Source organism: Cheilinus undulatus, linkage group 22 (assembly GCF_018320785.1).
Source record: "Cheilinus undulatus linkage group 22, ASM1832078v1, whole genome shotgun sequence".
In the NCBI taxonomy this organism is placed as follows: Eukaryota; Metazoa; Chordata; class Actinopteri; order Labriformes; family Labridae; genus Cheilinus; species Cheilinus undulatus.
The window spans coordinates 20135087-20158786 of NC_054886.1; the positions used below are offsets into that span (position 1 = coordinate 20135087).

A 23700-nucleotide genomic window follows, 5' to 3' on the forward strand; every position below is an offset into this window, starting at 1 on the left:
TGGCTAATTTTTCATGAACACCACCCACATACTCAGCTCTGCTGCTCATTCCACAAATGCATGTTCGTTACAAATGTGGCACAATTTAAAAGGGAAATAAACAGGCTTTCCAACAAGATTTATTGTCAAGAACCTTAGTTACAACAAAGAGAACTCTAACAAACACAAATTTCCTTACTTATTGTGCTAAGTTCATATACCTTAAGAACTGAAATGTTATTGACTTACAAATCTCTGAATCCGGCACAGATTTGGTCAGTTCTCATCACTAGATGTTTTAATTTAAGCATTAGAGTTGTAACATCCCTCTATTTGTAGCTATAGTGCCAAAGAGGAATATAATGGGAACTGCTTTAAAGCAGCTGTGTTTATTTCAGGATGAGCCCACCACTGGGATGGACCCCAAAGCCCGGCGCTTCCTGTGGGACTGCATCCTGAGTGTCATCAAAGAGGGACGTTCAGTTGTTCTCACATCACACAGGTGCAACAAACACGCCTTACCTATTCATTTCCTCTGACAGATTCACCTGCTAAGATGAAGTCAAATATTTTGACTCCTCTGCTGAGAAAGCACATCAACCAAATTGTCCATAAAATGAACACAAGCGGTAAATATTGTAATTATAATTGATTGAAGTTGCATTTTATTTGGAAGGTATTGTTTCCTGCACGACAGTTAATATCGGCTGCCAGAAAACACCGGCTGCTATAAAGCTTTCATGAAGCGCAAGGGCATATTGACTGCCTGGCAGGTTTTTTTCCTCCCATGAAAAAAGAAACTGTCAATATCAGTGCTGGAGTCTTTTCATTATCCAACACTTCCTGAAGCAAAGTTAGCTTCCCAACTTTTTCTTCTGTAGTGTGAGCTAGTTTTGGACAGGGTTTAAAGTGAGGAGGAAAAAAATAAAAGCCTTTAATTTTTTGTGAAAATAAACTTGATGGCCCAAATCAATATAAAACGTTCAACGTCTCACATGCCTTTTCATTTCACCATTTCCCAAATTGCCCAAGCTTTTGAATCGTAGTGCTCCTGGCAGAGGAGTCTGCTGCCATTTCATGTGGAATAGATTATTCTCATTACATGTGTTCCTTTCATGGAGAAATAAAAGCATTTGTTGTTGTCCCAGGCTATGTGGCTGAGCTGCATCCAATCGTCCATGGCATGACCAGGTGGTTTTGTTTTGTTAAGTGGCAGATTCACCAGGTTTTACAAAGTCATAATCCTAATTGCACCATTCCTCAGAAAGGCTTCACAGGTTTTGCCTCGGCTACAAATGACTCCTGCTCCAGCCCTGCACCGAAAGAGAAAAAATGAGACGATAAGAGCTACAGATGGTCCCTTCCTCCCCCTCTAATTACCAAATTTGTCGTCCTTTTAATGTGTCAAAGTAGACATTTAAAGATCCTCTAAACTAAACTTTAACTGTAAATGAGACAAGAACGTCTCTGCACATCTTTATCAAACAAAAACTTTTCTCTAGCCTTCTATACCTTTATTTCAAACAAATGTAAGGGGACAAACACTACACTAGCACCCTAGCTGAACTGAATATTCCAGATTTAAGATGTCCTTATCTCTTATCTTGGATTTTATTGCTTCTCCCTTTTCTTTCAACAGTATGGAGGAGTGTGAGGCACTGTGCACACGCATGGCCATCATGGTAAATGGGCGCTTCAAGTGTTTTGGTAGCATCCAGCATCTGAAGAACAGGTAAGGGTCCTTCTTTTTCTAACCATTGAGTGCATTGGACCAAGAGAGCAACAAATAAAAGCATATTTGAAGCTCCTTGAATTGAGATGAAAGAACTCCCTGCCTCCCACTGACGTGCTAGGTTATTTATAATGTAGGTATAAATAACATAAAACCCACATTGTGAATAAAGAGACAATTTGGTACTAAGGAAGTTTCAGAAAATAAAAGTTTTCAAGGAAAAAGGAAAGTATGGATAATTTAATTCATCGCTGAGAATTTGAAGAGATGAACAAAGAAGAAGTCAGTGATAGCTGAGAAGGACTCTAAAAAGATTCAAAAAGAAGAAAAAGCATCACAGTGTAACCTTTCATACTCTTAACCACTGACACTGATTTCATGAAAGCAAGACTCTGACATTGTCATTTGACCTGTTTGCTCACACAAATTGCCAGAGCATCAATTGTTTCCTCATGGACATTTTACTAAGCTGCAAAAAAGACAAAAAATGGCTCAGTACAAAGGCTTAGAGCAAAGCATGGCTAATCTGTTATGTGAAAGAACAGAAAGACGTCTAAGAGACCTCCTAATCTAGGTAACATGCTGGTGAGAGCAGACTGCTCCGTGACCCCGACATCTCTCCAACCCACGTTTTTGAGCACCCTGGGACATGGCAACTACAAATGTGGTAACTGTCAACAGTGTAACTTTACTCGCAAAACGAAAACTTTCTGTCATCCACACACAGGCAAAAGCATATCCATTAAAGGCATTATACCATGTAAAACTTCTGATGTCATTTATATGCTTAAGTGCCCCTGTGGACTTGCTTACATAGGTAAAACTTCCAGACCTTTAAAAAATAGGATTTCAGAACACAGAAGTGCCATTAGAAACCATGACAAAAAAGTCCTGTAGCTAACCACTTTGACCTGCTAAACCATTCAGTTGCCTCTCTAAGTTACATTGGTATAGAACATGTCACACTCCCACAGAGAGGAGGAGATAAAACACTCTCCTTCAGCGTGAGGTATTCTGGATATATTCTCTCGAAACGTTATGGATATGGATATCCGCCCCTTTTTTTAATGTGCATGCTGTGATTTACCTCTGCCACTATTACTCAGTCATCCTATAGATTTATGAATTTGTACTTTAAACCTCTAGTTGTGAAAGTCATGGAATATTGTCTATGGACTGGTATATCTTGCTACTTATTACTATGCTTTATAAATTTATTTTTATTTATTTATTTATTTATTTTACTTACCTGGCTTCTCAAGAGTACCCAGAGTAACAACTTCATAGAATGACAGGATCAGATGTACAACACACCTATTTACTTCACATGATAGCATGACTGTTCATCTCTGATTCATGAATAGCCCTTACAGTACTTTTAGGCGCCTCTCTGGTTTAATAATGTATTTCATGATGGCTTCCAGCCCGATGCTCATTACATTATACCATGGAGGTTCTCAGCCGAGTTATTTTTGTTTCTCTATACTTGAATAGAGTTTATAAATTGTTTTCTTTGCAATTTTTATCTGCACAGTCATATCTTCTTGTCCTAGATCTAGCTGTGCAGGATTTGTTACATTTTACTTATCTCTATAATGATGTTAACAAGTAAGCACTATATCTTGAACATTTAAAATTGTTAATATCACACTTAGCCACTGGGTTGTATGTTAACGTGTTTTTTTGTTTGTCCTTGAAACATGTTCACGTGATGACTCTTAGATCAGATCATGTGATTGTCTATGTGATTAAATTCACCTTCACCTGTATATAATGAGGCGCTTTGCACTTGTCACTTTAGTCTGATGAAGAGCAACTCCTCTCAAAATTATATTTTTGGAGCCCTGCAGTGTGCGAGACGTCTTTCTGTTCTTTGTCAGTCTCTTTTTCGGCTCAGCACCTGCCCACCTAGGTTTGGATGTGCGTGTAGACTTTTTCTTACTAATCTGGTATATGAAGCACTCTCCACAATCTTAATTTTATATGTAAAAGAGCAGAATATTGTTTCTAAATCAATGTGATTGATTGACTGATTGACTTTAAGATATTGTCAGGTTAGCTGCTTCCCCCATTTTCAATCTAAATACAAGGCAAAGCTAACTAGTAGCTTAATGTTGCTTGTACTTACTGTACAGACATGAGTAGTTTTAAACCATGAAGCCTCCTCTACAAGTTTTAAGGCTAAGCTCAACAAAACTATGAAGTAGCTAGCCAACACTTTAAAACATACAAACATAGGGTGTGCTATCAACATTTAAAATGTAATATTTAGAACTGGCACTGGTCTAATATATGCCTCTCAACCTCTGATTAGAAGCAATATAACATGGACATGTTGTATGCTGGTTACTTAGTTGAGTTTTATGTATGTATGGTTTCTGTAATACAAGACTAACAGCAAAAATATGACTACAGAGCAGATAACATGTTAAAACATATTAGCTTAGCTTTAAATTAGCATACATAAGGTAACAAATCTATGTGTTAACATGAGAAAATAGAAGTTAGGTAGCATGAGGCCCACTTTAATTAGCACATAGCTAAGCCTATTGGCTAGTATGCTAATAAGCTTCATTAGCACAAATATAGTTTTACAAAGTTAGAATCATCAAACACAAAATAAGGCACGCTTACCGTTACTCACCTGCTAATGGAGATGCTAGAGTGTGCTGTGTGCTCAGCTATGGATCCCTCAGGGACTTAGGTTCACTTTGGGCTGACCTCTCTGTGCCTGACTGGTGAATTTGTTACAACAATACTATGAAGATCTCAAAGATTTTCATTAAGAGTGTTCTACAGCCTGTGAACTAGGACAACTAGCTTAGCTTAGCATAAGCAATTTAAAAAGCGCGGCATAACTACCACAACAGCTGTAATTGTGTAGATATTAAACATGATACAATATTTAATTAAGAATTTAAGTGGGCCAAAAAGGCTATCTGCTGCTTCTTTTTACACTCCATGGGCTAAACTAAGCTAAGCTAACTGGATGCTTGCATGAGAGTGGTATCACTGTAACCACTGATGAGACGACAAGTAAATCAACAGTGATGAATTTATGTTTTTGTCCCTTAGCTATCACTCCAGGGTGGGAAATTAGCACTCACCACCAGCCAAATGCATGTATTTCTGAGCAGTGTCTGATGAATTTGCTCGACCTACCAGCCACTGGGGGCAGGTTAACGTAAAAGAATAATTTAGTGACATAAACAAAATAATCTGAGTCCCATTTTTTGCTTTTTTTACTGAATTTATGAGCAGACCAATTTACAAACTGACCCAAGAACCCTGCCACCACCTCCCTGTGCCAGAGCTGCTGTCAAATATTTATAGTTGGCTGTGTGCTGGAGTAGTTTGGCACAGTGTCATATGAGTGGTGCTGCAACTGGGCTACCTGTTAAAGGTGTCTTTAAACTGATGTAGATTGCAGGAATCATGTTCAAAAGTCTGACACTCATAATGCAGGAAGATGCCACATGAATGTACAATTGCCCCGTATGTCACTTAGCAAACATTTGCACAGATGAGAATAGGACAAACTAGAACGAGCGACAGCTTGGATCATTGGTGCACCAAATCCCTTTTAATCTACAGAGCTTGATCCAGAAACAAGATTTTAAATACTCTACTATAATACTGAATAATATACTTCTTGGTTTTTATATATTGCCTCAACTCATTATACTTCTTGTTTAAGTAAAGTGGCTTGTAAAAATGTGAGTGGCTAGTAGATTATTGAATCCCCCAGCCAAGACAGACAAAAAAGTTGATTTACAACCCTGTACCACTCCTATCTTGAATTTCGTTCTCTAAATTCCCTCGGGAGTTATAGAGTATCTAAATGTTATCTGTGTCCAGTTCTGCTATGCTGTGAAATTTCAGAGGTTATGTGTTTGTCTTCTGTAGAAAATGTCTTTATTTGTGAGCCACCTTTCCTCATTAAACCAATATGAATTATATTGCACTAAGGTATGTTTCTGTAGTGTCGACTCATTAACATTAATGTATTGATTTCACATGAAATAATCCATATATGAGGCACATGTGCAGGCAGTAAGGTCTGTGGGTGTTAGGTTAAAATCTGGGGCCTTTTCCATTATCCTCATCTCAAGTTCATTTCTCTAGAGACCCATAAATTCTCCCTCCATCATCCCTGTCTTTATGCATAGCTGAAACAGTCTTTGTCCACGTTGCTTAATGTGTTTTGTTACCTCACAGATACTGCCTGACCTTAACTCTTAGCCCTCAGGTCTGCACTCTGGTATTTCCCTAAGCCATAGCCCTGCTGGTAACACCAGGCCCATCCATTACCCTAGGTACAGTATGGTGACATTATTACCACTCCATTGTGTGATCTCGTAAGAGGAAGGACGTTCCACGACTCATGGGAGCCACACACGCTGACAAGAATGTGTGGCGGCAATCGTTGGGTGGAGAGAGATCAATACACCTGAGACAAGGGGTGGAGCAACTATTTTTAAAGTTGTGGTGGGGATTAGGGAGCAGCAATGAGGGGGACAACAGTGTCAAGGGTATTTCACATCAAGAGCATTAATGTCATGTCATTGGCTACTGTCTCATTGTAGATGAAGCTAAAAAAAAGGGGGAATGAGGGAGAGTTGAGAGCCAAAGGGCTAGAGCGATGTAGCAATCAGTCCCTCCCAGATGTTAGGGTAATTGACAGATCCTCTGTGTCAATTACATCCTGTCTGTAGGGGGACGAGCAGGGTGGTGTAAATAATTTATGAACCTCACAGGAGGTGTAGAATAGGTAGGAGAGAGGGCGGGGGGGAAGGAGAACAGAGGGTTAACATGTGTCCCACTTCACTCAATGCACTATCAGGCAAAAAGGGATCTCACTTCACAAGACAGTCAAGTGAGAGGAAGCCTGATAAGCATGACATCTACACTGATTTTTTTTTCTTTTCTTATTTTAGATCTCACACGGACAATTTACACAAGGCTGAAATGCTGCCGCTCAGTCCTCACAACGCGGTGAATAATTTCTAATTAAGCACCCCTATCTCCGCAGTGCTTGGTGTAATTAATGTTTCATGAGGTGTGGGACCCTGTTAATGACTGAAAAGGCAATTAAGGACTGTCTTCTCTGTTTTCTTTTCTCGTCACTATCCCACCACATGTTTGTCCCTCACCAACCCCGGTCTAGCATTCGATCCTGCCTCATCTAAACTGAGCCTCATCAATCCAGCTTTGCAGGGCGAGGCACAGAGGCCATAGTTTGTGCTCGCCTCCACATCCGAGTCCATAATGTGGGCTGATTTTCACAAATGCACAAGCTGTTGCCGGTTTGCAGATGGGAAGAGTTCCATCAGACAGCAGGGGTTGGAGTGGGAAGGGGGCAGGCGCGGTGATAGAGGCAGGTGGTGTACGCCGATGTCACACGGCATGAGCACCTGACCTGCAAAGCTGAGGGTGTCCCCTCTTCCCTCTCTCCCCTCCTCACGCCATATTCTCCATCTTTTTCTCATCACAAGCCCCTGAAAGGAGTGTAGATTCTCACCGCAGGGGCAGCTCTCACATTTTGACCCCCTATTGCTCACCCTCCCACTCCCCCCAATCGTCTCCCACCCTTGAAAAACCTCTCTCCATATTACCCTTATTTATTCCTCTTTCTGCTGCTTCTCTCAGGTGGCTGGGCTTCCAATGCAGCCATCCAAGTGCTTGTTAGTGCTGCCCCCTTTAGTTCAGTGGTGACCCTGTCTTTATCACCGGGATGCCCTTCTGCTGCTCTAACAACCAACCTCTGTGTATCAATCAAACCCCAAATGAGGCAAAATAGCTCGTTTAAACCTCCCGAGAGGTGGTCAGCATGCGAGAGAGGGGCTCAAGATTTGATTTAAACGGCTGATTCCGAACAGCAGGATGGCCATTGTATGAAGCCCCTTCATTATCTCCCTCCATGGCCGTTAAAAACATCCTCCTTACCTGTCCTGATCCGCAGACCATCAAATCAATCACATATCCAGGGATATATGAAAGGCTGAGGGGGAAAGAGGGAAATAAATAAGAAAGAAAAAAGTGCATGAGGCTGTAAATAGTGCTTTAGCACAGCAGTGCGCTGGTATGAAAGCTCCCAGGTGTTAAGTAAACCCAAATGAAGTGGAGGAGCCAATAAAAGCAGCTTCAAAGCTCCCCTATAATCTTGTCAGTTAGGAAGGACACCCACTAGCCAGTGCAGGATTTTTCTCTGATTGATATCATTCATATCCCCTCTTCATACCCACGGTAAGTACTCACCACAGCCTGCGCTCTTATTTTCTCCTTGCTTAAAGCACGTCATGATATAAAAGTAGGGGCTAAAGTGCCTTTAATGCATTAAGATAATGCAGTGGAGAGTTTTTTACAAGAGTGGCGTCTAAAAGTTTGGATCAATCCTCTGAAGTTGATGTCAAGAAGTCCAATAAACTCTGTCCCACTCAGTCAGCTCTGCAGGTGGGCTGTTAACAAAATGCTTTATGGCTTTTAAGTGCATGTCACCAATGGAGATTGATGGCAAAATAATACTCTTAGGGTTTACAATGCATCAGCAACATAAGTGTAATTAAGACTGTCAGAACACTGACACACAGATGGTGTGTGTGAGAGTTCCCTCTGTATTTAAAGGTATATAACATCTCTCCCCTGATGGTGTGTTCGAATCATAATTTATTTTGGTTTGAAGAGCCTGTGCAGACATTAGGTATCATAGCTTATTTCCAAGGCAAGCATCTGCATCTATATTTGATCCCTCAAGGTCTGCAGAAATTGCTCAGGATGTTTTTATTATGTCTGGCTTGAACTCTGCATGTTTGAAAATCCTGCAGTAATAACTTTTTACAGGGTGGATGATGGCCTTCGTGCCAGATTACTTTTGAACACAGTATTGCATGCAAACACCTTGTAAATATGTCTCTACCTGAAGGAAAAATGTCAGCATTATTCAGTCAAAACCAACACAGAGGACCGAAAAAGATGTTTTATTGCAACTTAATTATCGGAAATCAAGGTCCGACCACTACCTTTTATGCGACGCTTTCAACTGCATCTCATGGCAGTTTTAATACTAATCCACCAATCAACTATTTCCAAGGTCTGTGTAGACTGAACACTTTCCAAATTACTGAAACTCTACACATTGTCACCTCTTAACCTTGCCTTCTGCTAGGCAACTTTTTTGACAAATTAAAATATCACTTCCCAATTTGCTGCAATAACTTTCATGAAAAAAAACCCTTCAATTTGATTGAAAAATAAGCATTTTTGTCAAATTACACCAAACTAAATTAAGCATCAAAAACAAATTGAAACTTATCTTATATCAGAAACAAAACGTCACAATAAAATAGAAGTAAAAACTATGAAAAGTCCAAAAGTATAATAAACTTGGGTCACGTGAAAAGGCAGATGCCTTTGTGTTAATGAGGTGTCACAGGAAATAACTGGTATGTTGGTCATACAGATGTATAAGATGCTGCCAAGTTTTAAGACTAGAGCCCTTCGCAGGACACTTTTCTTAATTTGCTGGATTTCCGACCTAGCCGCCTGCTCCTGTGGCCTGTGCCATCCATTCCCACCCGCACCCATTAAAGGTGTGTCTAATCCCGCCATTCCAACATACAATCTATGTTAGATATTCAGGATGACAGTGCAGTTAATTAAAGGCAATATTGAAATGTTTACTTTAGCACCACCCACTAAGTTTTCCCTCTGAATGAAGGAAACCTGAAAAAAACAGCCACATCCTTGTCATATGTAACAGTGCCACACATGAGGAGGAGTCTCAGACAACTTCAAACTCCTGGATGCAGCTTAGTTATAGCAATGTCAAAGTATTATTTTCTGACCTTATTTACATTGCATTTATTTTAAAGACACAGGGGGGTGGAATTGTTTCCTGATCTCTGGAAAGTTTGTGTGTCAGCTTTCTCAGAAAGTAGGCTAATCTTTACTATATTTATGCTGTGCTGTTACCGCCCTCATCATTAGATGCTTACGCAAGAAGGCCAATTTGCATGGAAAGGGAAGCCCCCCCCCCATTAGCTGCATAATTGCTCAGCATCTCTGCACACCAGTGCGTATGTGATGTGATAAGCCAGCAACACAATAGGGGGAGCATTAAGGCTGTGCTTTTTGACTTATTTACAAAGTTTTAGTACACACACTTTTTTTGTGGAGCTTTACCAAAGCATCATACCAGTTGGTTGGCTGCACAGACACAGATCGATATTCAAACATGTTTTTTTTTGCACCAGCGACTACAGCTGACAAAACAGCCATAAAACCATGATTTCTCAATGAATGATCCTAACTCCAACGTGTGACACACCTCCTGTATTATCTTGTAATGTGAGCACGGAAAAGTGCTTTTAAGAGAGCCTACGTTGATCTGGAGACAGCTGAAAATTCTGAAAAATATTTGTTTTGTTTAGACAATAGGCAGTGCCAGTGGACAAAGATGAACACACATTAAACTATAGACCAGTCAGGAGAGATTTAATACAAGTTTAACAATGATTTACTTTACAAGTTTGGAAATGTTTGAGACTGTGAAATGTCTTTGGCGAATAGACTCCATTGTTCATGGACTGGACTTGTAGGGGCAGTTAGGCAGGATAGGATACCCCCCTATAGTCTAGGCACTGGTGGTGGTGATGGAAGGAGTAGGGTAAGATTTAAGAGATTACTGAGGAGCAGATTTCCAAAGAGCTTGACCCAGACACTGATGAGAGGACTTGGAAGTAGCCATGAAAGGATGCAGGATGCACAGAGGAGCTGGACCTGGACACTGGTGAGATTTTATAGAGGTAGCTGGGGTGGAGGAGGGTTGCAGCGGTTGCATTTAAACAACAGACTGACTGCAGAGTACAGAGAAAAGATTTTGAAATATGACAGGAGCAGGATGATTGGATTGAAAGAGGTTGTGGCTGAAAGGATTGGCTCAGCGCTTAAGTGAATAGACACCCCTACCAGCTGATTACCAGAGCAGGAAACGTAGATACAGGAGACACATAAGTGAGTGATTATTAATGAATCAAAGGATGAATGAAAATCAAACAGTCTTCCTTTCTGTATTTGGCTTCAAATCAAGAATTAGAGGCAGATAAGGTAGTTTAAGATAAATTACCTGACCTGTCACTTAAACTACGTGTATCAATCTGTTCTCTTGAGAATACTGTAAGCAGTTTTAACAGATATGCTGATGGAGCCATAGAGAAATGTGAGTTTACCTCACTCCTCCCAAAACGATTTGAGCTTACAAAGAAAGTGTTGCTTTTTCAAAAACTACCTCTGTGCTGTCAGCGAACACTGTATTTGTCAGCTTTTTCCAACATTTGCCAAGAGATGTAGCAATGTGTGAAGAAAATACAGGGAAAAAGAGGACTGATGTGAAATAAGAGGGAGGTTTAGAGAAAAAGAATGAAAACTCTTCTATTTTTTTGGTGACTTACTTGGATTGCTATTATTAAAAATTCATTTTTTAAATTGTTCTCCAGTGTCTCCGTTGATTGCACAAGGCTTCCTTTAATGGTGTGTCAGAGATCCCTCTGTCCCTTGTCCTCACACTGCCGGTGCAGCCTCTACCTCAAGCTCCCCCTGCAGGTCCTAAAGATGTTTTTGAACAAGTTCCCACCTGATCAAAGCATCAGACCACCCAAGCCACACTGTGACCTCTTAACCTGCGTACTCGCCCCTCCTCTGCAGACCCAAATACAAGGTTTGGCAGCAGTGTGGGGTTGACCTTTCTAGACTTCCTTAGATGAAGGAAGGCTGCAGAATTATTTTCTGCCTGTCATGGCCTTATCTGTGTCTGGCTGTTGTTTGTTTTAAATTACATGGAAGAACGACTTTTCGGCAGACCAGGGCGGCGGAGAGGATCAAGGCAGAATAATGAAAATGAAGAAGAGGGAACTGCAGCTTGGCTGTACAGTGTCTTCGCCATGCTGCGCTGAGCTGCCGTATCATCTCCCTTGTAAAATATTATGAAAGGATTAGTTGTGACAATGTGGGGCAGTGGTGACTTTAAACATTATCCATTCATTATTTTCTCTAAGGCTGCTTTCAACCCCAAAAGATCTCAGTTAGCATTTTAATTACCAGTCACCGTTAAAAGCGAATTAATTGTTTTAAGTATGACATGCTTTTGTGACGAACATGCAGCGTTCAGTGGGCTCTGTGCTAACATATCCAAACAACCTTTCCCTACACAGTCAGAGTTTATTTGAGGAGAGCCAAGACAGTGAATCAAAGATGAAAGGACTTGTTTTGTTGTGAATACAGAGGCAGAGTAAAAATGATGAATATGAAAGAAAGATATTTTCCCCAAAGTGCTGCCTGAAGCTTTGGCAGAAAGAAAGAAAATAAAAGTAAGGTAGGCAGAGAGAAAGAGAATGAAAAGCTAATTGATAAGCCCTTTTACTGTCACTGACAAGCAGCATTTCATTTCACACACTGGCTCCAAACCATTTTTGCCAAACTCTTGCACCACAATGCTTCCTGGCCTTATTGGATTCCTGCAAAAATGTTTTTGCATCTTGGCTGAGCTTTGCAGTGCTTGGATAAAGCGTGTTTCCTGAGCCGGTAGCTATAATAAACACAAGGAGATTATGGTCATAGTCTTGATTGGATGATGAATTAAGCTTGATGTTTTGAGAAAGCTGTGATATTGTGCTGGTGGTGTCTGATTACAGACTGTGGAGTCATTTTGTAAAATCATCTAAAATAGCATGGATTTCTGCGGTAGGAGACGTATCTGGAGTGTGTTTATTCCAAAATGTGTGCATGACTTATTGAGGTTGATGCTCCCTCTGCAAATAAGAGTAAAAGAGTATCTATAGCAATAAAAGGAGAGGTGGACACTCCATACAGATACAGTGTCTATATTATGTACTGCAAATATCTTAATCAGCTCATGATTATCAGGTCGTAGCGCACGAACCCAGCAAAGTTTACTGTGAGCGATGTGCATAGGTTATGACATTTCTAACCTGTAATGGCCAAGTGACCGGGTTGATCTTCATGCTCATAAAAAAAATGTATTTATGCTCTCTTCTGCTTGCCAGGATGTTCTTTGCCACTCTTTTGTTTATACTGTGATTACATTAAAACATACAGACTCTGGAGATAAAGGAAAAGCTGTCATCACCGCAGTTGACTTTGTTGCTATCTGCCATCTTGAAAAGGTTGTTAATATTAAGCCAGGTCTTCTCTCCTGGACATGTGAAAGAGTGGATAAGGAAGTCAATGCTGGGATGAATAACATAACAGGTGCATCTCAGAAAATTAGAATATCGGGAAAAAAATAATTTTTTCCCCCGTGATTTAGTTCAGAAACTTAAACTTCCATAAATTCTAGATTCCTCTCATACAAAGTGAAAAAAATCGTTTGTTTTAATCTTTTGGATTATGGATTACAGCTCATGAAAATCAAAAATACACTATCACAAAATATTAGAAAATTGTGAAAATGTGCAAATATTTCCTTAGCCTTCATTCCCTTTGATTCAGAACACACAACCACAATCATAGGGAAGACTGCTGACTTGACAAATATCCAGAAGACAATCACTGACTCCCCCAACTAGGAGGGAAAGTCACAGAAGATCACTGCTGAAAGGGCAGGCTGTACTCAAAGTGATGTATCAAAGTATATTTATGAAAAGTTGACTGGAAGGGAAAAGTGTGGCAAGAAAAGGAGCACAAGCAACAGGAATGAGCTCAGCCTTCAGAGGATTATCAAACAAAGCAGATTCAAGAACTTAGGGGAGCTTCACAAGGAAAGGACTGAGGCTGGAGTCAATGTATCAGAAGCCTCAAAATACAACAAGTGGGTCCAGGAAATAAGCTACAGGTGTTGTGTTCCCAGTTTTAACTCCTGAAGCCCAGTTAGACGACCTGGGATAAGAAGAAAAAGAACTGAAAGTCCTGTCTTCAGATAAAAAAGAATTTTGAATTTCATTTGAAAATCGAGGTCCCAGAGTCTGGAGGAAGATCAGAGAGTCACAGAGTCCAAGGCACTTAAAGTCCAGTGTTTTCAGTTCCCATAGTCAGGGATAATTTTAGGTGCCATGTCATCAGTGGATGTTGGTCTACTGTGCGTTATCAAGTCAAGAGCTGTCTACCAGGAGATTTTAGAGCACTTCATGCTTCTGTTTGCTGAAAAACTTCTGGAGACACAGATATCCTGCCCACAGCGAATCCAAAACTATCAGAAACTTATTTACTGACTGTGGTATTACTGTGTTTGACCTGGCCTTATCTGAACCCCATAGAGAATCTCTGGGGAAATGTCAAGGGGAAGATGAGAGACACCAGACTCAACCATACAGATGAGCTGAAGGCTGCTATCAGAACAACCTGGGCTTCATAACACCTCAGCAGTGCCACGGACTGACTGGCTGTATGCCACATCACATAGATGCCTTAATATGTATTAAAGGAGCTCCAACCACTTACTGAGTGCATAAATGACCACAGTTTTCCAGAAGGTCAACATTTCTGTGTTATTAATCCTTTTTTGGACTGATGTTTTGTAATATTCTAATATCTGAAATGGTGGATGTTTCATTTTTCATGAGCTGTTATCAAGATTAAAACAAAAAAGTCATGGAATATTCACTTTGCATGAGATGAATTGAGCATATGTGGAAGTTTTACTGCCTGTGACAAATAACAGAAAAAAAATAACTTTTTCATGATATTCTATTTTTTTGAGATGTACCTGTAAATGCCAACCTTGCCTCAAATTTATTATAACTTGACTTATAACATGCAGTGAAAACAGGAACTACCATAAATGCCTAAAGCCTGGCTCACACTAAAATATTTTTAAAATCTTAACCGGTTTTGTAAATATGAGAGACCCAACACATAATGACAAAAATGACATACTTAACCATTGTGTCCTTATGATTTGTAGTGTGCAACAAGATGAACAACACAGCACAACTCATACTCGCTGATTTTGTTCACCAACAACCAGAGTCTCCACTCTCAAACCTGGAAACCCCCGCAGTCAAACACAACTTCAGAGTGAACAAGCTTAACATGGTTTCATAAAGAAATAATGTATTAAGGGAATGAAAATCATTTAAGAAAAAAAACACACTGAAAGTAGCTGTAAGCATTCCTAGTGTGATGGAATAATTTTTGTGCCATAATACCAAAGTCCTCGCTCCTCTAATCATAACCATAACCCTGCTTTTCCCTTGCACTTTGGTGTAATGAAGTCCTAAGTACTCAATAAACCCTGCAAAAGAAACAGCATTTCACAGCAAGGTTGAGCAGGGCAGTGTGGAGTGTAATTTGAAACGGTTGAAGGGCCTTCTAAAGGGCAGTTGCTTAATTAAGCAGTAACATGCTGATACTTTCATGGCACTTGTAGTTGTACTATCAACATGGTGTGTACCACATAATATGTCCCAGAGTTTCATGGGGGGATGCTTTTGATCGCCTGTGGTGTGCGCCCCCTGAGGAGATCACAGTGCAGGGTGAACTCTCAGATCCTCCTTTTACAGTGGGCTTGACACGGAAGGATAGCTTACAACTAGAGGTATTGCATCATAAAATGGGAGGTATTCCTTTCATTGCAGCACTTTTTGAGAATGTCATTTTGAGACCTTGTATTAGATTCTAACATTATTGCTTAATTCAAAGCATCTATATTTTTACAGAGGTTTGTCTTTGAACAATCCCCTTACTGCTGTACCAGAGCACACTGCAAACATAATCCATGTTTCAACTGCCTCTGTGTTTTTACAGGGTCAGTTTTAGATTGTTTAACAGGAGAAAGGGGTTACTAGGCTTTAAATTTATTTTATAGGAGGTGATTGGTTCATATTCTAGCTCATTAAGATGCATAATGTAAGAAAGTTAAAGTCAGGGGGAGCTAGAACCTATCTTGTGTTAAGCTAACACTAAAAATAGCATTGAATTATTAAAGTAAGGTAAAAATTGCATGTATGCATTCTGAAGAGAAGGGAGTATTGACAAAGTAACATTATTCTTGCACTGCAGCTGTTCGATTTCAGCACTCATGCTGCTCCTGAAGGGACTGTGCTGCATATAGATTCCATTCACAATGTTTCTTTACTTCTACACAAAGCTTCACTTCCTCTCTCACTCCCTTTGGGATTGTGCAGGCCTACAGTTTATTCACCATATCTCTAATTGCCACTAAGGGAGCCTCTGACTCTTGTTGCATGTAGCTCCGTAGCAGCCCACAATGGACGTTTCCACCAGTGAATCCAACATTAGGGAATTAATTAGGCAGAAAACAATGGGTCATAAGAGTGCTAACGACAGAATAACAAGGCACACTCTTATTTGGTGCTCACCAGACGTAGCATGCAACCAGAAAGATGCAAACTGCTAATTAGCTTTAGAGCTCAGCTATGGCCCATTTTCATCTGTGACAATAGTATTCATCCAGGATGTTGCTCATGTAGTCAAGTTTTAGCAGTAGAGCTTGTAGACATTTTCAAACCCCTCACTGTTCAAACACATTATTTTTGTCAAATAATTAGATTCTACATAAAAGTTCAGTTGTAAGATGTTTATTTGACAAATTTATGCTCAGAATGTAAATGAGTAAACAATAATCTGGGATTTTTGCTGCTTTAGTGGCATGTAAACATTATTTAGGCTTTATTATCTTATGATTTTAAGCAAACTTAAAGGGGACATATTATGCAAAGATCATTTTATTGCAATTTCTCTAACAAAAATATGTGCCCCTGGCCTGTCCACAATCCCTCAAGTACCAGAAAAATCTTTTCCCTTCCACCCTCTCTTTCTCCACATTTCAGAAAATGTGTGCTGAAACACACCGTTCTCAGATTTTCCCCTCATGACCTCATGTGGGGAGTTAGCACCGCTCCCAGGTTTGGTTGGCCCTCCCCGCTTGTGAGAAAGTTCCGCCCTTGTCTCCTGATCTTCTTCTCAGCTACCAGCTGAGATGCTGGATAGCTCAGTGGGTTACCCTGCTGACTTTCGGCTGGGAGATGGACGGTCAAAATCACAGTCAGGTCCTTAACTTTGGATAAAAGTGTCTGTAACATTGTAACATCAGGAGTGCCACATCCATTTCCTGAGAGGGGTGTGGTCAGAGGTGGCGTCAGACAGCTCATTAACATTTAAAGCCACAGACACATAAACAGCTTTTGCTGAGCAGGGCTGAAACAGAAGGCTCTTTAGACATGCAAAAATCCTATACTAGAGTGTTTTTTCAGCAACAACCTTCACAGGCATGTTTTTGGGACCTCTGAGATCAATATAGTTGTCTTAAAAGGGTAAAATATGTCCCCTTTAAAGTAAACCCCATACAGAAACCATGTTTATAAACATTTATATGGAGTTTCCTCTCCACCACATACTTCGTTATCTGTGTTTTGGAATCTGCCATCTTTTTAGGGATACATCTGGTTCTTTAGCAGCTAAATAATACAGTCTGTTTGACATTTGGATACCAACAATGACTGTCTACAGGTAGTGTACATAGGGCTTTACTTTGTTCTTTTTCAGCTGCCTGCCATTTCTTGATTAAAGGTTAATGAAAGCAACAAAACCGAACCAAAACTCACAGACTGTAGTGCTCTGGGCTTTTTATGTTCTGAGTTTTTGGCCATAAAGGTCTTCCAGTTTAGATTTTATTTCTGTGGGTTGCATTGTTTGTTGCTAAACTGATCAATTTTAAAGAAAGAACTGGAGCTGCTGTTGAGCCACAGCATCTAAGAATGGGCTGTTAACTTGACTGACAGTATATTCTGTATAAATTTCTATATGTCATCATATTTGTTTAAGGATTTATTGAACTTGTTTAATGTTGTTTCCTGATAGAGCTCCAGAATTGTATTATCACATATTGTGTTTCACTATTTAACCCCATTTTTTCCATACAAACGGCCTGGACAATGACACCTAAGCTGTGCCATAACAGAATGGGAACAACAGACGTCACACAGCTTGCATGCTTACTGTCCACACTGCTTCTGTTAGAAATTTAATTATAAATTCCAGCCTCCCCTTTTAAAAAGTTTAGAGTTTACATTTTAAACATGGACTAAGATATTATTAATTGAATCTTACATTTGTAAAACTGAACTTAGCACAAAAAGTAAGGACATTTGTGTTGGTAGATAATTTCATGCTAGAGAGACCAGCACCAGCACATTGGCTGACTTGCTACAAGTGCTGTTTGAGGAATGGGATGCCATCCCACAGCATGAGGAGGAGGTGCCAGGCTGTTGTGCCTGTGTATGGTTCCTCTACACATTGCGGAGGCTCCTATTTGTTAGATTAATAAATTGTTGAATTGCCAGTATGACTGGTTTCTTCAGACTTCAATCATCCAATCCACAAAACAAGAGTCAATGGCTGTTTGACACTGACAGAGAAGATTTGGCAAATCTTCATGGGCATAACTCACATACTCAGCTCTGCTGCTCATCCCACTAATGCATGTTCCTTATAGATGTGGTGCCATTTAAAAGGGAATAAACAGGCTCTCCAACGGTATAAGATTTATTGCCAAGAAGCATTCTTACAACCAGGAAATGATCTACCAAACACGAATTTCCTTACCTTTTGTGCTAGGTTTAGCTAATAAGCTCTACTCGATGAGGAAAGTGAAAGAAAATCAAGGAACTATTCCCACCTGACAACCCTGATGTCTTGTCATCTCCTTCTTTCCTTGTTCCTTGCTCATTTTGCATCGTGCTGCAGTGCATGCTGTGAAGAAACCACAGTAGGAATCACTGAAGCTAACTTGTGTAAAGTTAAAGTTTACACAGTTTGTTTAGGGCCGCACAAACAACAAGAACACTTCCAAAACCAAAGTAAAGCCCCTTGTCCACAGACTCTGTGTCTTTATATCAGAATTAATGCTGTCAAAATTTTGGATTGATTTTGATTAGTTGACCACAGAAAAGATGATGTGGTTTAAAGAAACGCGTGCATATTGATCAAACTTTGACACAAGCTTTGTAAATTTAATTTCAGTACATGCCAAAAATCTCTGTGCCCTTAATTTTAGAAGTTTTTAAGTACTTTTCCTCATACATTGATATATCCAGTAAGATGCAATCAATTACAAAGCCTGTCGTTAGCTTTTTTTGATTGATTGATAGCACTTGTTCAGATTATAAAAAAAAAAAAAAAGAAAAGATGTCAGCGATGCTTTAAAATGGGGATCAATTGGTTGAAAACTCAATCAAACCAAAAAATTTAAAAGATGATTGAAGATTCAGGACATTGTTATTCAGGATGTGGTGATTTATGACACTACTTTATAATGCTTAGTTCACAATGCAACTCAAAGAGCATTATCCTTTTACAAAAAACACAAACCAATCTCATTTAATTTGGTTTTGAGTAAAGCTAATAGACTGCTGTGCCTTGAAATGTACATAACCCATCTAAAAAAACACATTGTCTTTGAATCCCTTTCTTTTGTTGTTTCCATCCATGAAAAGCCTTCTTAGCCATTATTTACCCTTATATAAAAGCAATTTCTCTCTCATCTCCCTTTGCTTTTTCATTTGACTCAAATTGATGCCTTCCCTTCCATTTGATGCCGAAGATTGTGCTGAAACCTACCATTACTTGAAAGGGTTGAAAGTTTATCCATTCACTAGAAACTTTGTTGCACTCCTGATGTCAAGCTGCTTTTTCTTTCAGCTGCCTGTGACTCACCTACACCTCAGGCTCAGCACATACAGGAGGCTTGACACGCTGGGAAATGTGAAACCAATTATATTTTTTCATCTCCTCTGCTTCCTGCTTTGTCTCTTCCTCCAAGTACATTGGCCTATTATCCGTGTCACCGCTGGAAGGCAGAAAATTTTATTATTTAGTGAGCCATTTGACACTGTCATCCTTGTTCAAACTTCTTTTTTTGTGCTGAAATTTTAATTGAAATTTTTTTGTTTCAGATTTGGAGATGGCTACACGGTGATAGTGAGGGTTGGAGGCTCTCCTCCTGAGCTTCAGCCAGTCGAGGATTTTGTTCAGCAGACGTTCCCAAGCAGCGTCCTGAAGGAGAAGCATCACAACACACTGCAGTATCAGCTTCCATATGCTCAGGGAGCTTTGGCCAACATCTTCAGCCAGTTCACCAACAACCAGGAGAGGCTGCATTTGGAAGACTACTCAGTGTCCCAGACCACTCTGGATCAGGTAAGGCCCAAATTATATTCTTCAACTTAGCCTTGGGGGTTTCTACTTTTTTAGACTCAGTTTTATGTAATTTCATTTTAAAGTAAGATACAGAGGATGTTGGATGTTTTTGTTTAGAAATCATGTTGAGAGACTTGCACAAAGAAGCACAAATTTGATGATGGATGGATGGAAATTGCAGTTTGAATGGGTTACAGTGGCATGTTTTTTGTGCTTAACAGCTTGAATGTAACTCTTGCTTGTAAACAGTATATTTTAGACTTACTGTAGGAGCTGAGCTGAAAATAAGATGAAATAAAAATACACAGTCTTGCCAGACTTCATGCCATACACATGGACACAGCCAAAATGATCAAAAATGAAGATTGAAAAGCACGTAAAATGTGCACAGCCTGCCCTAAAGGTTTAGGTGCTAAAGCAAAGCTTCACATGTTTCCTCTGCACGAGCTTTAAAAGATTCAATGTCAGGTTCACAGTAGCAGAAAATGGTTCCTGGCCTGTGCACAAGTTACCCTTAGAGTCATGTAAGTCTGCGCAACAAATTCAAGGAGCGTACAAATCTCTAAACTCCCTAAAATGCATTGATTGGAATCACACTGCCATTTTACTTTTCCTCCTTTATGGAGTTGTCACATTAGCAATGTCAAACTAGTGCTGCATAACATGAAAAACATGTTGATGTGATTTTCCCCCTGTTCAGCAGATACTAGCAGGGGAAGAACTTCATGTCACACAAGTAATGAGATACTCATTTAAATACTATTGGTAATACTGTAATCACAGGAGTCCTTACTGCACTACAGGCAAATTTAATCTAAGTACAGTAACACATTACTTTGTCTTTCTTTATATCTGATAAACCCATGCAATTTCTATGTGTACTTTTTAAAAATCAATATTCCACAGTGTAAAGCTGAAGGCAAAAGGAAAAACTGAAGCTCTTCAGCATCTGCAGAATTCTGGAAATGCATTCATTCTCATCTCATGACTATCAGACAGTGTTGCAATACAGATATAAAATCTAAAAACAATATTCACTTGCCATTATCCAACCATAATCAGTCATTTTTGTCTATAAAGAGAAGGAGCAAGGACAGAATCCTCCAACTCATACAATCAAACACAGCTCCAAATTGTTGGAAATACTCATGCTTTGAAATCTTTATACATCCCAAGGTTTGTTTAAGGCACAAAATTGGTGATGATACTCTTTTCTTTACCTGTAGTTGCTTTGTAGTGAAAGTTAAAAATAACAACCTTGTTGTTTTATTTCTGTTTTTATTCCAGAGAGAATAAGTTTTAAACTTCAGGTTGGGTCCAGCTTGTACCCCAGCAAGAAATGCTCATTTGTCTCCAAATTTCCCCTCTGACATAGACAAAATTAACTGCGGCTATATAGTTTCCAGAGCCATGTTCTATTGTTTGACTGTAATTCATTGGAGTGCCAGCTCCCTTTAGCAGATTGTTGGGTCATCAGTCAATGAATTCAACAATCGAAGTGCTCTTCTTTAATGCAGGGCTGCTCCATCTAGGATAAGATTTAAAGATCTATCATTGCCTACACATTGTCTTCCACTATTAAGGCTGTCAGAGTGACCAATGAGGACTACACTGAGTTTATGTAGCCAAGATAGATCAGTTGCCAGGTCCTTGTATCACTCAGGAGATTTATTTTAAGATGTACAAAAATATAAAAAGCACCCCAGTGATTCCTTTTTTCTATTCAGCCCAGGGCCTCTGGCCAGACTCCCGATTGGCGAGATAAACTGAGCTCCACATGTTACGGTCTGGCTTCACCTTGTGTTTTCCAAATGGCCCCGAGGACCTGATGCAATCAGGCACTCAGAGGCGAGTGCGAGTGTGTCTGGTCTTTCAAGCCGGCCATTAGCTCAGCGGCAGATGAGCAGGAGGGAGGTGGGAATGACCTCTGAGTGGTCCAAAAAGGTCATCGGTCCACTCCACCATGGGGTGAAAAACAGCCTCTTGTTGGACTTTAAAACAGACAGAGACATTAGAAAGGGAGTTGTCTTTGTGTTTCACTGTGGCACTGATTTTTTTAAATCAAATTACGTGACTTGAAGAACTCCACAGGGATGTGAAGCATTTCATTATCAACATGATCCCCTTGGGGATGACTCTAATTCAAGATGAAACAGTCTTTTTAGTAGTATTTAAATAAAATATGCCCTTTAGGGGGCAATTATCCTACAGCTATGACAGGAAAGGAATTCATGAAGAGCTAAAGGCTTTAAGTACACATGGTTACTGTCAGATTTGGTTTCATCTAAAGAATTTTCTTGCCAGAATCTCCTATATATCTCCTAACAGATCACTGGTGTTCAGCTATGCTGTTTCTTCCAAATTGTATAATTTCTCTTTTAACTTTTTCATTAGCCTATCCCACATTCTGTTGTGGTCAATATTTACGAGATCAGAAGCAGTAAATAAATCATACCTGGACCAGGGGGTCATAGTATTAGAACACAGAGCAGAGGAGAGGAGAACCTGTGGAGACCCAGACTGTCACCTTTCAGCTGGTGATTTATAGAGAAGTGCCCTGACCTATAGTAAAACACCAGACTTGCACTACAATTAATATTGATCCACACAGCCTTGAGCCTGGGGTGTTAATGCTGATGGCTGAGACAGTGCAGAGCAGATGGAGTATTTGAAAGAAAATGTCTCCCTGAACTGTCTTTTAGACCAGAAAGTGATATAAATGTATTTTCTTCTTTGTGTGCAAACATTTCACTTTCACTACTGCATCACTGAAGGAGATGATAGATTAAGTTTCAGAATAATATAATCCTTACCAACAACTACCCTTTTCTTACACTCTTATTCAACCTGTTACAATTCCAAAATTCTCTCGTGTTGTGGGTAATCAATATGAGTTCAGAAATGATCAAAACACCAAGTTGTACACCAAGTGTATAGGACAGTGTAATCTGCGTAAACTTGAACATGACAATCATGAAAGTCTGAAGGCAAGTTACAGAAAAAAGAAGTGGACCCAAAGTTGAGCCCCGAGGCACACCTCAGAGTGATAACAACAAATCAAAAAATTGATATTTTTTTCCACAAGAAATTCTGACTTTTGCAATGTGTTATTGTGAAGTGGAATTAGTTGCAAAGCACTGATTCTTATGTTAGAATGACATTTTAAAAAATACATCAGTGCCTTTTGAATGATACAACCATATAAGAATTACAAGCATCAGTTTCATTGAGGTGAACAGTAAAAAATAAATCTACTGAATGATGCTGTCTCACAACCAGTGCTTGGTAGCATTAACTCGTTAGATCACTGCGTTACATACTAAGAAAACTGATTGGTTGCGTTACTGTTACCTACTTCTGAAAGTAATGTTTTAGAGTACTTTTGCGTTACTAAGTATTAAAACACTCTAACCACTTGTTCAAATTGTCGGTTGTAGAAAAACTGCATATAACGACTGCACAATAGCATTTTATTTTTGAGGGCTTTAATTACCTAGTAATTTAATAGTAATAACCAAGTTATTTAAAATAGTAATAAGTGTAATTATCTAGTCATTTCTTAAGCATACAGTGGTAATTATCTAGTAATTAGTTCACATTTTACATTGTGATAAATGGTTGGTATTTTTCTCTAACCCTAACCCCCACCCTTACCCTAATCCTAACCCTCATAATACTTTGGCATTTATCTGGTAATTAGGTTGTATTTTGCAAAATAATTTTTTAGAAATAAGCTGATAATAATCTATATAAATTGCTTGATAATTCCCAGGTGATTTCTTTATTTTAGCCCACTGAAATTAAGTAAGCCCTTACTG

General features: G+C 39.5%; 1 protein-coding gene across 2 annotated transcripts in view; it reads left to right on the plus strand.

Annotated features, from left to right (window-relative positions):
• Positions 1-23700, plus strand: part of LOC121504174 (phospholipid-transporting ATPase ABCA1-like) — a 269110-nt gene that overhangs the window by 236341 nt on the left and 9069 nt on the right. For both annotated transcript variants that reach the window (XM_041778824.1, XM_041778823.1), the window contains 3 exons: positions 378-481; positions 1619-1711; positions 19639-19882. In XM_041778824.1, the coding sequence (XP_041634758.1) occupies positions 378-481; positions 1619-1711; positions 19639-19882 (441 nt within the window). The remainder of the gene's footprint in view (positions 1-377; positions 482-1618; positions 1712-19638; positions 19883-23700) is intronic.